Source organism: Ovis canadensis, chromosome 11 (assembly GCF_042477335.2).
Source record: "Ovis canadensis isolate MfBH-ARS-UI-01 breed Bighorn chromosome 11, ARS-UI_OviCan_v2, whole genome shotgun sequence".
NCBI lineage: Eukaryota > Metazoa > Chordata > Mammalia > Artiodactyla > Bovidae > Ovis > Ovis canadensis.
The window spans coordinates 58396442-58409450 of NC_091255.1; the positions used below are offsets into that span (position 1 = coordinate 58396442).

General features: G+C 47.0%; 1 protein-coding gene across 1 annotated transcript in view; it reads right to left on the bottom strand.

The window, feature by feature from the left end:
• FOXK2 (forkhead box K2) overlaps positions 1–13009 on the bottom strand; it is a 51767-nt gene that overhangs the window by 17729 nt on the left and 21029 nt on the right. Inside the window, exons 2-4 of the mRNA XM_069541848.1 lie at positions 9672–9866; positions 6894–7041; positions 4374–4520 (exon numbers count right to left, since the gene is read on the bottom strand). Of these exons, the coding sequence (XP_069397949.1) occupies positions 4374–4520; positions 6894–7041; positions 9672–9866 (490 nt within the window). The remainder of the gene's footprint in view (positions 1–4373; positions 4521–6893; positions 7042–9671; positions 9867–13009) is intronic.

Here is a 13009-nt window from a genome sequence, read left to right on the forward strand (position 1 = left end):
GATCTGCAAAATAATCTCGTGAAGCACATGGAGAAACTTTCTCAATCCCTAGGTCCATTCTTCCTTCTGTTACAAAAAACTCAGCTCACAGTTTACGGATACTTGAGGAGACCTCTCCGCTGCACCGAAATTGGAGACCTCCAAAAGCTCAGGAAAAGCTGGATGGAAGTCACGCATTCAGATCATTTTGTGAACTTATGTTAGTGTTAAAGTTGAAAATTAATGGATTAAATTACTAAAATTTCAACTCAAACTAAAATTCTGGGTTATCAAAAAATTATTTCTAAGTTCTCCAATTAACTTTCTAATAGAACTGTCAGCCATAACCTAAAATTCTGAATTGCCAGAGGTGGCTCAGAAATCCAAGTAAGTCAAATACTACTTTGCAACCAATCTAAGGGACTATTCAAGAATCGAACCAGTCACAGGACTATTCAAGAACCATACCAAAAAAAAAAAAAGAACCACACCAGTCACAGGCCACGACAAACCACCAACGCCTATGGACATCAATCATCTCATTGGCAAGATGAAGGGACAGGCTAGGCTGTCTGATTTGTGAAGACTGTTTATAAGGAGATGTATTATATTAGATTCAGAATATTTCCATAACCACAAAGACACTTGCTATGATGTTCTATTACAGGGTCTGGCTGATAATCAACCAAGCCCTACTGGCAAATCCCTCCAGAAAATCTAATCTATTCTTGGTGTCCCCATCAAGACAGAGAAAGCAGTCCTCTGTCTGCACTCAGACCTTTTGAGTGTGGAGTAGAAGGCAGATCCTAAGAAAAAAGAATGAGAAAAGCCAGCCCAGAAATGAGAGTGGAGGACACTCGCACGGTGAACTGGATTTGAGGGTGCAGAGTTCTGCGCTGCACCACGGGAAGCCGGCACTCAGACAGGAGCTCGGAAGAGACTGCCTAGCCCCCGTGCTGAGTGAAGCATGACAAGGGCAGTGCTGAGCCCCACGTGAAGGCGGGAACTGCACCGACGGGGTGAAGCAGGCTCACATTCATGTTGTTAGGAGGAGAAAGGGAGGTTAGCTCAGCGGCGATCTGAAGGCAGGAAACGCCACCTCAGGGGTTGGGGCGCTAGGGCTTCTACTCACTGACAAAAGTCAGGACCAGGGTCAGCAACATAGCGGCTGTTACCCCTCACACCACCACAAGCTGTATGGTCAGTCCTTAGGTCAGGGAGTTATTTTCTGTTCTGAACCCAGTCTGCACCATCAAAAGAGGGCCTAAATTCTCCTCCACTCTGACAACAATCCCACAGACAAATGAACCCAATTAATGGTCACCTGTGATTCTCCAGCCAACAAGACTCTAGAAAATATGAAGAGGTATTAAGAAATATTTGACACATACACAGAAATTGTATTTCTAAGGTGAAAGTAAAGGCCTTCGTAATTTGATCAAATCAAGCTACACACATTAAGACGACACTAATTTGATTCCAGTGACTCAGATTGTTATGAAGTATTCAGAGAAAAGGTGGGTTATTATTTAAAACTAAATATGAAGAAAAAGATCTGCAATACTTTGCACATTCTCTTTCCTCCAAATTCTCCCAGCAGAGGCTGCTTCCCGGAACCCAGCTGAGGAGGGGAGGGCACAGGGGCGGTCACTTGCGCCTGTTGTACTGCCCTCCCTGAGCGCTTCCAGCCTTCCTGCCCAGAACGCAGTTTCTGTCTGTTAGCCCCACTCAGCACTGAGCACTTGCCAGTGTGTATTCTGTGTAGTAAGAACTTGCAGAGAAATTCACAGGAAGAACTTTCTAAAGGAGAGTCCAATGTGTAGGGTGCAGTTGAGCACAAGTCACTCCCTCTGCTCTCAGAAACCAGCTCTGATCCTTTGAGGGGCCAAGAGAACCAGAATTCTCAAACTTCTCAGGCATAACAAATACCTCTGTTCTGAGTAGGGTAAAATTATAAGTCATAACAAAGTAAAACATTTTGGCATAAGTAGGCAACCAAAGTAGATAAATATGCCATCCCCCAGCTAGTGGCATTATTCAGACCATCTTGCTCTACCGTCAAATTTGCTCCAGACTAATCAAAAACCTTTGCCATGGGCAGACTGCAAAATACATAAAGTAAGGAGCCACGGACTTCCATTAAGTGCTCAGGACTGGTATAGTGGGAAGAGTCCACACACGTCATCTTAGAAACTGAGGTGGAGGGAAGGATTCAAGCTCTAAGAAGCACAGCACTGCCGCCGCCTCTGACCCACTGGGGGTGGCAGGATGCAGTCTGCAAACCCCCAATTGAAAAATGCCTGTTTTGGTTGACAGCTGGGTGTTTTGTTTTTTTCTTCCCCCTTAAAAGAAAAAGGATCTGGGTCTTTTATGAAACAAGGTTGCAAACTCCTTTTGTTTTCAGCCTGGAGAGAGGGAACAGGAATAGCCTTCTGTGTAGAGACTGCAAGTGCAGTCCCTCAGGATGGGCAGCTCAGAGTCCAGTGACAGAAAAGGACACAAACAAGCCTGCTGGGGAGAGCAAGGACTGCTGAGGACAGGAATCTGAGTGCCCGTCCATAAATTAAAGAAGGCTGGAGCAGGAAAAGTCATTTCCCGCTAAAATAACCGGGGCAGGTACACAGCGTCTCAGGAGCAGCCTTTCACAGGCAAGAGGCACAGTCATCCTTGTGACCTTTATATGGGCAGAAAAGATGTTTCAATAAAAAGTGTTAATGACAGTTTGTAACTCTCAGTTCTAAGTAGGCTGTGAAGTCAGTTTAGGAGCCAGCAGCAATCTGTGCTTAGGGGTCACCTCCGTGGGCCTCACCTCTCTGTGACCATAGCCCCTCCTGACCTAACTCACTTCCCAGGAGACTAAGGCCAAGAATAGGTTGCCCTTCAGCCTCTAACAAGAAAACCTTGTAATGCACGGTATCAGTTCTCACATAAATGGATGCTACAAAGCACAGGAAATACAACCAAGAGGGAAACAGAATGTTCAAGTCTGGCCAGGTTTTTCAGAAATACTCCCATTACAGCCCAGCTCACTGGCATTTCAAATTATCAAAATTCTACACACAGTGAGGTGCGTGGACCTCTCCCGAGCTCCTGGACAGGGCACTATGTGAGACCTCACCTGCCCGTGCACAGGAAGCTGTGCCCCATGGACACAGACTATTCTCTGCCTCTGCTTCCTTTGTTTTACACTTTCTTAGAAGCACAACCTCACTGTTACAGATTAAAATATGGCACGGGACTTAATGTTGGGACTTACTGTACATCATCTTAAGGGACCTGCCAGGTAGCTGAATATGAAAGTGTTTTTCCCGAGCCAGCATTTCCTTCATGGCCAACTAGGAAATGCCACCTGGCTGTGAACAGGAAGGCGGGCAGGACACAGATGCTCTAGCCCAGGAGAGTAGCCTTTACAGACTAAGATCCTTTACAAAGGAAACAGTCAGGATTTTTATCAAAACATGTTTATAGATCTGCAGACAGAAGAAAAAAGTCTTTACCCTCCATTAAACAGAAAATGGCTTACTCCCCAACCCCTTGGCCAGATTACTTGACTGTGGTTATGGTTCAACAGATGTACTTGTCAAAGAATCATGTACTCATTAACAGTCAAAGGAATTCTGTGGCCATTCCTGATTACTTAATGAATTCAACATTTGTAAACGTATATTTCTTCTCTCTTTTGATACGCTTTTACTGTTCCTCACTTCAAAAACACAAGGAAGAAAAACATACAATGTAGAGGTTGAAAAACTAAATTAAAAAGCTAAACAACGGAAATACTATGCACCGATTTCCGAATGTCCTCTGAGGAGACCCAGATTCACAGACAGCCTAGGAACAGGCTGTAAGCACAAGTCAACAAGTAGGCAGGCTCCCCAGGTGAGTAGCGCTGTGTCCATGTTTTGTGTACTGGCTACCTGGAGGAGGCATCAGGCATCTTTTGAAGAAAGGGATCCTCAGTAACAGTTTGAAAACCATCTCTGTGCAAAATTCAAAAAGCTATGTATGTTTTCAGAAGTCAATGAGGAAGACAGAAGACCGCCAAAGTAAAGGATGGGCAGGATTTTTAACTCTCCCTCCCTCACTGGTCCAAGAGAAACATCTCAAACGACCCATTCCTTTCCCACCCGTGAAGACCACGACAGTAAGAAACAGGGCTGGGGTTTCCTCAGAACCATGGTTCCTTGTGCCGTGTGCTAATAAGGAGGTTAGAAAGAGCACGGCAATAGCAGGTGTCTGACACTCCTCCTCCCTCAGCACGAGAGACCCTCACTCATCTCACGTTACCTATGCCCCAGCTACATACACAGCCACTCCGTGCCCCTCTCAGCTGTCAACCAGCATATACAAGACATGGAACAGAAACATTTAATAACAAACTGAAAAGGATTTACCTGCCAGCCCTTGTCCGCAGTCCTGTAGTAGGGATAGTTTTTTGTGATGTGCGTATAAATTCCATTTAGGGTGAGTTGTTTATCAGGAGCCATTGTAATCGCTTGTACGATTAATTGTGCATAGGAATAAGGTGGCTTTGAATCATCCTGTATTAAAGTTAAAAAAAAAAAACAAGTATTGAAGTAATCAAAATTTTTATTAAACTTACTGAAGTTCAGGATTCTTGACATTTTTAAGCATTTCTATGATAATACTCGTCTTCCTTCCTATAAAAGTGAATTCCCTGGCTGTCCAGTGGCTAGGACTCTGTATTGTCACTGCCCAGGGACTGGGTTTGGCTGTATGTGTGTGGGGTGGGGTGATGGTGGTGGTGGTGGTGGATGTAATATGATGGGAAAGCATTTGGAAAATCTGGAGGAAACAAATGAAGACATGTAGAACAGCAGAAAAAAGAACATTAAAAACACGTAAGGGAAAAGTCCCAAGGGCAAAAACAAAAAGAATAAGAAAATGAGGAAAAACTCAGTAGAATTTCTGGACCTCAGGAGAGTCCAGAGCATGCATGCTGATCCACGCCATAGGCTCATCATGTTGATCTCACAGTCAGGTGAAGAGCTGGGCCAGGCCAGTGGTGGGAACTGGCCTATCTCCCAGGCCCTGGTGGGGGCTCTCATGCTCACAAGGAGACGGGGCAAGAGCGCTGAACACCCAAGCAGGAGAGTGCTGTCCACTCAGAACCACCAAGAGTCCATCAAGGGGCGCCTCTTGTAAGAAAACCCAAGCAGACGAGAGCACCAGGAGCCAGACTCGGGGTCCCCACACCGGGGTCCAAGGCATCCGGGCAGGCACTGCTCAGGTGTGCAGGGCCGCCGGCACTCCTGGTCCCAGCGTACTCAGACACACCAGGGCTCTTTGCCATTGGGACGACTCCGAACCGCATACACATGTACAAGCCCACTGGGGAGAGGGTGTACCTCTCTCTGGCTGTGAACTACACATATCAATAAAACATAACATTGAATACAAACAGTAAACTGCAAAACAATACCTTCAAGATGATGCTCCTTATAAAGAAACGAACAATTTAGATATTGTTTAGAGAGAAACACAGCTGGCTGGAGCATGTTCTCTGCACAGAGAGACTGAATCACCCAGCACCTCACTTTCGAACAGCTGGCATTTCCTGAGCACTTGGGCCAGGCACTGCCCTGTCCGTCCTCTGAATGTGCTCACCCTGAGTTACAGGACAGGGATGGTGGAGCAACTGAGCTGCAGTCCTACCAGGCAAGAGCATAAAGCCTTCCTTACTGTGCTTATGCTGCTGTGTGGGTTTCTTTTTTTATCTTTCTTCTATACATTTCCATTAAAAAAAAAAAACCGTAATAGATAGGAAAGCCCACAATATATCCGTATCAGCCAAACACAAATTTTTATAAAGTGACCAACAGTACAACCAATGCTAGGTCGAGAGAACACAGCCCACATCCCAGAAGCTTCCTCATGCCCTGCCCCGCCCCCCGCCCACTTTCAACCTCCCAGAAGGCCACCACTTCTCCTGACATTCTGTACTAATCAGAACCCAGCTGTGACTTAAGTTTTACCATCTAAGAATGTATCTGAAAACAATACAACTTAGTTTTGCCTGATTTTAAACAGGGAAATGGACAAGAATGGAATCCTACGGAAAGTGCCCCGTGTCTGCGCCTGCCCAGTACCCTGTGCAAGAGGCTCCTGGCTGCTGTAGACAGGCAGATGGTGCACAGCCCGACATATCCACTCCCACGGGTGTGACGTGCCCTACTACATGAATAGACCACATTTCATATAAATGCATGCTTAAAGTAACACTATGTCTGGTTTTCTTCTCTTTTTTCACTCAGCGTTCTATCAAGAGCACTTTCATATCAGTAACTGTGTCATGTAAGATCCCCTTACTTAATCAACGTTCCTTCATTTAGGGGCATTTAGGTTGTTTCCAACTTTCTGTTTTGTTTGAACTTTAGTTTGAGATTTCTGTCCATTTCCCTTAAATGAAGTCTTAGAAGGGGCATTATTGGGGCAAAGAACAGAAACAGGCAGGGTCCTACTGTAAATCATCCAATAATTATCATCCGAAAGGGACTGATGTGTCCTCCCCAAGGTGTGTGTGTTCATGCACATGTGTGTGCACACACACGTTCAGACATGCACATGTGCAACCTTCAGCATTTGGGACAGCACTACTGAACTCCAAGAACAGTTTCCTAGGACACCAGGCACTTGACCCCATGAGGACCAAGGGTTCAAACCCCTAGCACCTGGGCCCACAGCTGCCACCGAGGACGGCCCAGGGCTGAACGATCAGAAGAATGCACCTCTGCGAGCCCAGCACTGAGAACACGCTCAGCAATCCCCCCGCACCCACGCAATCGGGCACTTCTCGAAAGGCCCTGGGCGGGTGTTCCCTGACATGCAGGTAAAGATAGCTGCTACCCAACAGGCCCTGGGTTCTGTTTCAAAGCTATGAAATATTTATTTACCTTTGGGCTATCTCCACCTGAAGCTTCCTTCTCGTTTTCCGGCTGTGAGTTGTCGGCCATTAAATTGAGGTCAGATGGTATCACACGGCCCATTTTGTACCCTGAAGACCCTGCTCCCCGGGGGCTAGAAGGACAGGAGTTCGCAGCACTGTGGACAAAAAAAGGTTGTTCCTATCAGAACATACCTCACACTGTATTTCGGTAACTGGTTCTTATTTCAAGGAAAACAAATTTTAAAAGTAAAAGAACTTCAGTATGTTCACTGGAAAAATGGAATCATTAATCTTTGTGAAATTTAAGATCACTCCAAGAAATCAGGTATTTGCTTCCACACGTATCATCTTAGGAACTTACCAGGGACACAGAGCCATACGTGACGGCTCTCGGGCTCAGCCTGGAAGAGGAGCAAAGAGCACCGCTCTGCTCGTCCCCCTCCACCAAGGAGCTGAGGACAGGCAGCAACGAAGGACAATGGCTTCCAAGCTATACCAGAAAGGTCAAGGGAAACTGGGAGAGAAGGGAACAGCAGCCAGGCTGAAGACAGGACACACAAAGAGGGAAGGAGGTGGCAGACACAGATACACATGCAGGCAGGCTGTGAGGGGCTCACAGGAAACACACAGAAACCCGAAACAGAAACCTGCTTTTAAAAATGCACTTTTTTTTTTTCATGAGGTAGGGCTGGCCCATGACACTGAGAATGTTTTGATTTTTGATCTTTGCTGATTAGAAGACACTTCATTTGTAAATTCACCAAGTTACGTATTTAATTTATGCTCCCTTTTCTGTACAGTATTATTATACTTTACAGACAGAACAAGCTACTGAAATGGAAGGATGCCAAGAAAAGATTGTTTTAAAAATCCAGTAAGTTATAGAACAGTGTATATATTTAGCTCTCATTTGTACTTTGGATAAAAAATAAGTATTGAAAATGTTTAAGAAATTTCTGGAGAAAATATTTAAGAAACAGTAGTTACCCCTGAAAACTGAACTAGAAAGGAATGGGCCAGAAGGTGGAGCAACACACTACTGCCTGGTGCCCTCTGCAGCACTACTGGCCTCCCTACCAAGAGTACGCACCGTCAGTATTTGCACTCACCCTCCAAACAAGAGTGTACTGCGCGCCAGGACAACTCCAAGCACTGAAGAGAGGACAAGGCAGACGGCAGAACCACAAGCACGGAACTCTCGCTCTATGATCTTAAAACGAGCTAACATTTCAGAAAGGTCAACATGGGGCAGGTGACTTGTCCCCCTGGCTGGGCGGTGGTGGGTTCCCCCATGAGTCATCTCAGCAGCAAAGACGCTGTGCTGCTCAAAGCTGGTGGAGGGCCGTGGGGTGAAGATGAGCAAGGAATACAGGATGAAGACAGGCCAGGAGGTGAGGAGAGGTTGGGTCAGGAGCTGATCCAAACTCTGAGGTTTCCAACAACCTCCGGTTCCTTGAGTGCCTATGGGCCATGTGTCAGTGGCCTGACCTCAAGGCTGCTGCTTCCACTGTGGGCCGCTGTCCCATGTGGGTACACAGGGGCGTTCTCCTCTTCCTCCGTGAATTCTGCACATTTTTCATGCAATGCTGAATAAAAATCTGGCCATGCAGCTGCTGATATTTGCCTACTCACTGCCACACTTACTACCTGATCCATCTAGTCACACAGAGACAAATTCAACTAAGTTGGCGAGACAGAGGCAGCATCCTCAGCAGAGCGGCTGTGGCAGGGTCAGAGAAGGGGCCCAACCAACAGCAGCTGCACTCACACGGAGCCGAGCAGCCAGTCTACCTGACACTTCCTCCAGAGGCCTTTCCAGAGGGATACCTTTCTGTCCATGCTGGTTTTCAAGATAAGAAACAGAAGTGTTTGACTGAAAGCTACAACTCAGAGCTGCAGCATCCCCTCTGTACCCTCCCCACTCAGCTACATGTGGGGTCAGCCACAGTGGACAAGGCAAGCAATGCCTTCTCTGCCTCCCAGCCAGGCCCTGTGGACAGCAGGAGCTAGGCTCGCAGGAGAAGCGAGTGTGTTCATCTGCACCGAGGTCTAATACTACTCACACTGAAGAAGATGCCTGAATACATACTTCACTCTTCTAACCGAACGGAAGAACACTGACCATCTGAGCCTTATCCCAGGGTCTCATCTGCAGGTCCTGGGTGATTCCTGACCTGACCCTCAGCTACTGCCCCTTGAAAGCTCAGCACAACGTAACCATGTTGCACTGGATTCCATGGTGAAGAGCAGGCCCGGAAGGCACCATTCTCTACTTCCTGACACTCTTGGAACAAACATTAGGACAAACACAAGTTTGTCACCTTACTGAGGTCAAACTCAGAAATCCAAACTGTAAGTGATCAGAATTTACATAAAGTTGCGGCAAATCAAGATACTCTTGGTATCAAACCAAAATGCAATTGAAAACATGACTCACACTTTAGACCAACACCACAAATCACCTATTCCTAAACTTACACTCAAAAGAATCCACAAGTGAAAACCAGGAACATTTGGGAACTGTGTTTCACACGCAAGAAACCGAGAGTAAGTGGTGTTCGGAAACTGAACGATATCTTAAGTGCCTCAACATCTCTCTCTCCATGCAGGTCAGTGCCTGGGAAGGAAGGCGTCATCACTATATACTACCGTCCACTACTGTGATGCATGATGGCTTCTGAACGTCCCAGAGCAAGAGGCAAGGCCTGAAACTTGGACAGGGTCGTGTCCACACTCACACCCTGACACTATGGGGACTCCCATCCCCATGGAAGCTGCTGTATACCTGATGGTTCCTGTGGGGGAGGGGAGGGGGCTGATGAGGTGGGCCATGGTGTCTGGAATGTTGATGGTCAGCGGCGAGATGTGAGCCTGCACAGGCTTCACCGGGGACTCGGGCGCCTCCTGTTTCTCCCTCTTCTCGCTGGACAGGGCAGTGAACGTGATCTTGATGTTTGTGCTCGGAAACCTGAACGTGCACCTAAAAAAGAAAAGCCAACTGTCAGCACCTGTCTGCCAAGCGGCGGGGCAGGACGCCCCACCCACAGCAGGGGACAGAGCCCACGTGTCCCCAAACATGCTGGAGCCTCGACTTGCGCCAAAGAATCAGCGAGAAGCCCATTTCAACCTCACCTCAAGTGTTACAGGTTGCTTAACACATGATGCCACAAGGAGACATCGTCTCATGACTTAAAAACACTAGTAAGCAAAAGCCTCATTTAGACCAGCCCAATAGGGGAAAAAATGGTAGAGCAGATTCAAAAAAGACTCAAATACCACTTAATCTGCACCAGGCAGGGTCTGAGACAGGCTCAGGATTGGGAGACGAGCCCCAGCCATGGAGTGAGGAAGGCCAGGCAGGAATGCTGCTCACCCACAGGCAATGGATGGCCCCATCACGAGAAGGAGGAGCCCCGGGTCCACCTTTCACCTGCTGCCGACCTCCGAGGACATCTTCTGCCCAGCCCCTCTCTTAGGTTCCCACCCTGGTCTGTCTGCAGCCAAGATCTGCATGTGGTGTTCAAAGACAGAAAAAAGCCAGACTCTGATTCTCCTGCCCTCAGGCAAAGCCCTGTCTCTCTTGAGGTCCCCCTCACATGAGGTCCCATGGGTGCTGCCCTTCCTCCACTTCAGTGCTCCAGGGACCCCACCTCAGGTCAGACCCCACATCGCAGCCTCTTGTCTTTTCTTCCCCTCGTTCACTACCCAGGGGCCCCCTTCGACCCTTCAGTCACCTATCCAAGGGTTTCCTGATCACCCTGCACCCTCCCCTTGCTGCCTTGTTCATTTCACTCTGGCCACTTGACTCTATGTTACCCCATTTCTGCTTGTTGTCACCCAACAGGATACAAGCTCCACTGGAACAAAGTCCTTGCCTGCAGGGTTCCCTGCTATAATCCAGAGACCAAAAGAGACCCTGATAAATGCAGAGAAGGGCCTCAGTGCACACTTGTTGAATTAGTGAAAAAGTGCCCCATTTGATACATTAGAAATGTAATTAAAATAAGCAAATCACATGAATAAATCAATAAATGGTAAGCCCACAACTGCCTCTTTGTTGCTAACATGAGATTCGAATAATCAACTCCAGGCCTAGAAAAGAAGGGCATGAAGACTCTTACTGGCCTTGTAATACAACACACGTAACAGTGATGAGAGTGAGGCAGTCTCCTCCCTCTCCTCCCCTATGAGGCTCCTGAGCCCCACCCTCAGGTGATGGTCCCTGCTCACCAAGAAGGCCGGCTGTGAGAACAAGCATTTTCACCAGCAGGAGGGCTTCCGATCCTGCAGAGCAGTTACCTGGCTGTGCTTGTTTCCTCATCCACAGAACAGATGACAGCATCTCCCTCCACGAGTGCCATGAGGATTAAGTCAGATGCTTCTCACATTCAAATGTTTATCAAAAAACCAAGCTACCTTCAGCCGCACTGAAAGATGTCAAAACTTGCTTTTCCTACAGCTGGACAGTCACCATCCACTGCGCTGTTTGCTTCATTGTCACCCAGGAACTCACGGAAGCCCAGCCCGGAGCAGCGGAGCAGCACATGCACCAGCCTGTCCTCCACACGCCGTGGAAGCAACACAGCCCTGTGCGCAATTCCAGCGCAGGGATGTGAGAATGGGACTGGGCCACCTACATGTCCCTTGGGGTTTATTTCTGCTTCTCGTAAGACAGGACCACACACTCCACACTAGTCCCTGGCACGTGTGTGTTCCCTCAGTGTCACCACCCACAGGGTCCGTTGCACAGACGGACAGAGTGCTGCCTTCAGGGCAAGCAGCATCACATGGAGGACTTCCTTCCTTTGTATCCTATTCCCAAAGTCCTCAGTTAAGACAACCATCATCTCCTCAGCATGGGTATCATCTGTAAACCTCAGGCTCCAAGGACACACAGAGCATCTAAAGCGACACAAAGTACCATCAGGCCACCTGCCGACAACCTCTGACAAACAGCATGTGAGAGTGCCCTAGCCATCAGTGGATGCTGCCATCAACCCAAATCCCACCTGACAGGTGAAAATGGTATTTTTGTTTATATCCAAACATGAACTACTTCTCATGTGTGTAAGCCATGAATCACAATTAAAAGCTACCCAGGTAGTCTGGTAACTTTCTATTTTTTAATCTGGGTTCTGATTACATGAGTGAGTTCCTATTAGTGAAAAATCATTGAGTTATACTATAGACGTATGAAGCATACACTTTTCTGTACATGCAGTATGCTTCAATAAAGAGATTTTCTTTAAAAAAATTTTTTAAAAAGCCATCTGTAGATGGATACAGAGATTGATAAAATGTTGATAACGTCAGGGGGTTCACAGTCCATTTTACTATGGGTACTCACGTTATAATTGTAACTCATTTTTCTATGTTGGTTACATTCAAAGCCAAGTACTTCAAAATGTTTTTTGAGTTCTTTGGGGTTCAGTTAGTGAACACATCCTTGTTCCCCTTTAGGGGATGCGAAAAGCCACTGCTTGACTTTTCTAAGTCAGAAATAAAAAATAATGGGATAACTCTAATTAATTGTGTCATAAAAGAAAAAAGAGCAGCAAAACATTAAAACAGCAGACAAAACAAGGTGAGTATCAGCACTCTGTCTGCCCCACACCACCACCAGAGGTTGTTTACATCTGGGCACGCTGGTCCTTGTTCCCATGAAGCACTTCAGGTCATCTAAGAGTTTAAGAGCCTGTAAGATACTATACTGATTTGGAAAATTAAGAGCATGCTATCCGTGTTTCACGCTGCTTTGTACCATCACTATATCTAACACCGTGTGCTCTTTAAAAACACTTTGCTGCTGCTGCTGCTAAGTCACTTCAGTCGTGTCCGACTCTGTGCGACTGCATAGACGGCAGCCCACCAGGCTCCTCTGTCCCTGGGATTCTGCAGGCAAGGACACTGGAGTGGGTTGCTGTTTCCTTCTCCAATGCATGAAAGTGAAAAGTTAAAGTGAAGTCGCTCACTTGTGCGACTCTTAGCGACCCCATGGACTGCAGCCTACCAGCCTCCTCTGTCCATGGGATTTTCCAGGCAAGAGTACTGGAGTGGGTTGCCATTGCCTTCTCCATAAAAACATTTTAATTGTTCCTAAAAGATCTGTAATAAACTCCGTGT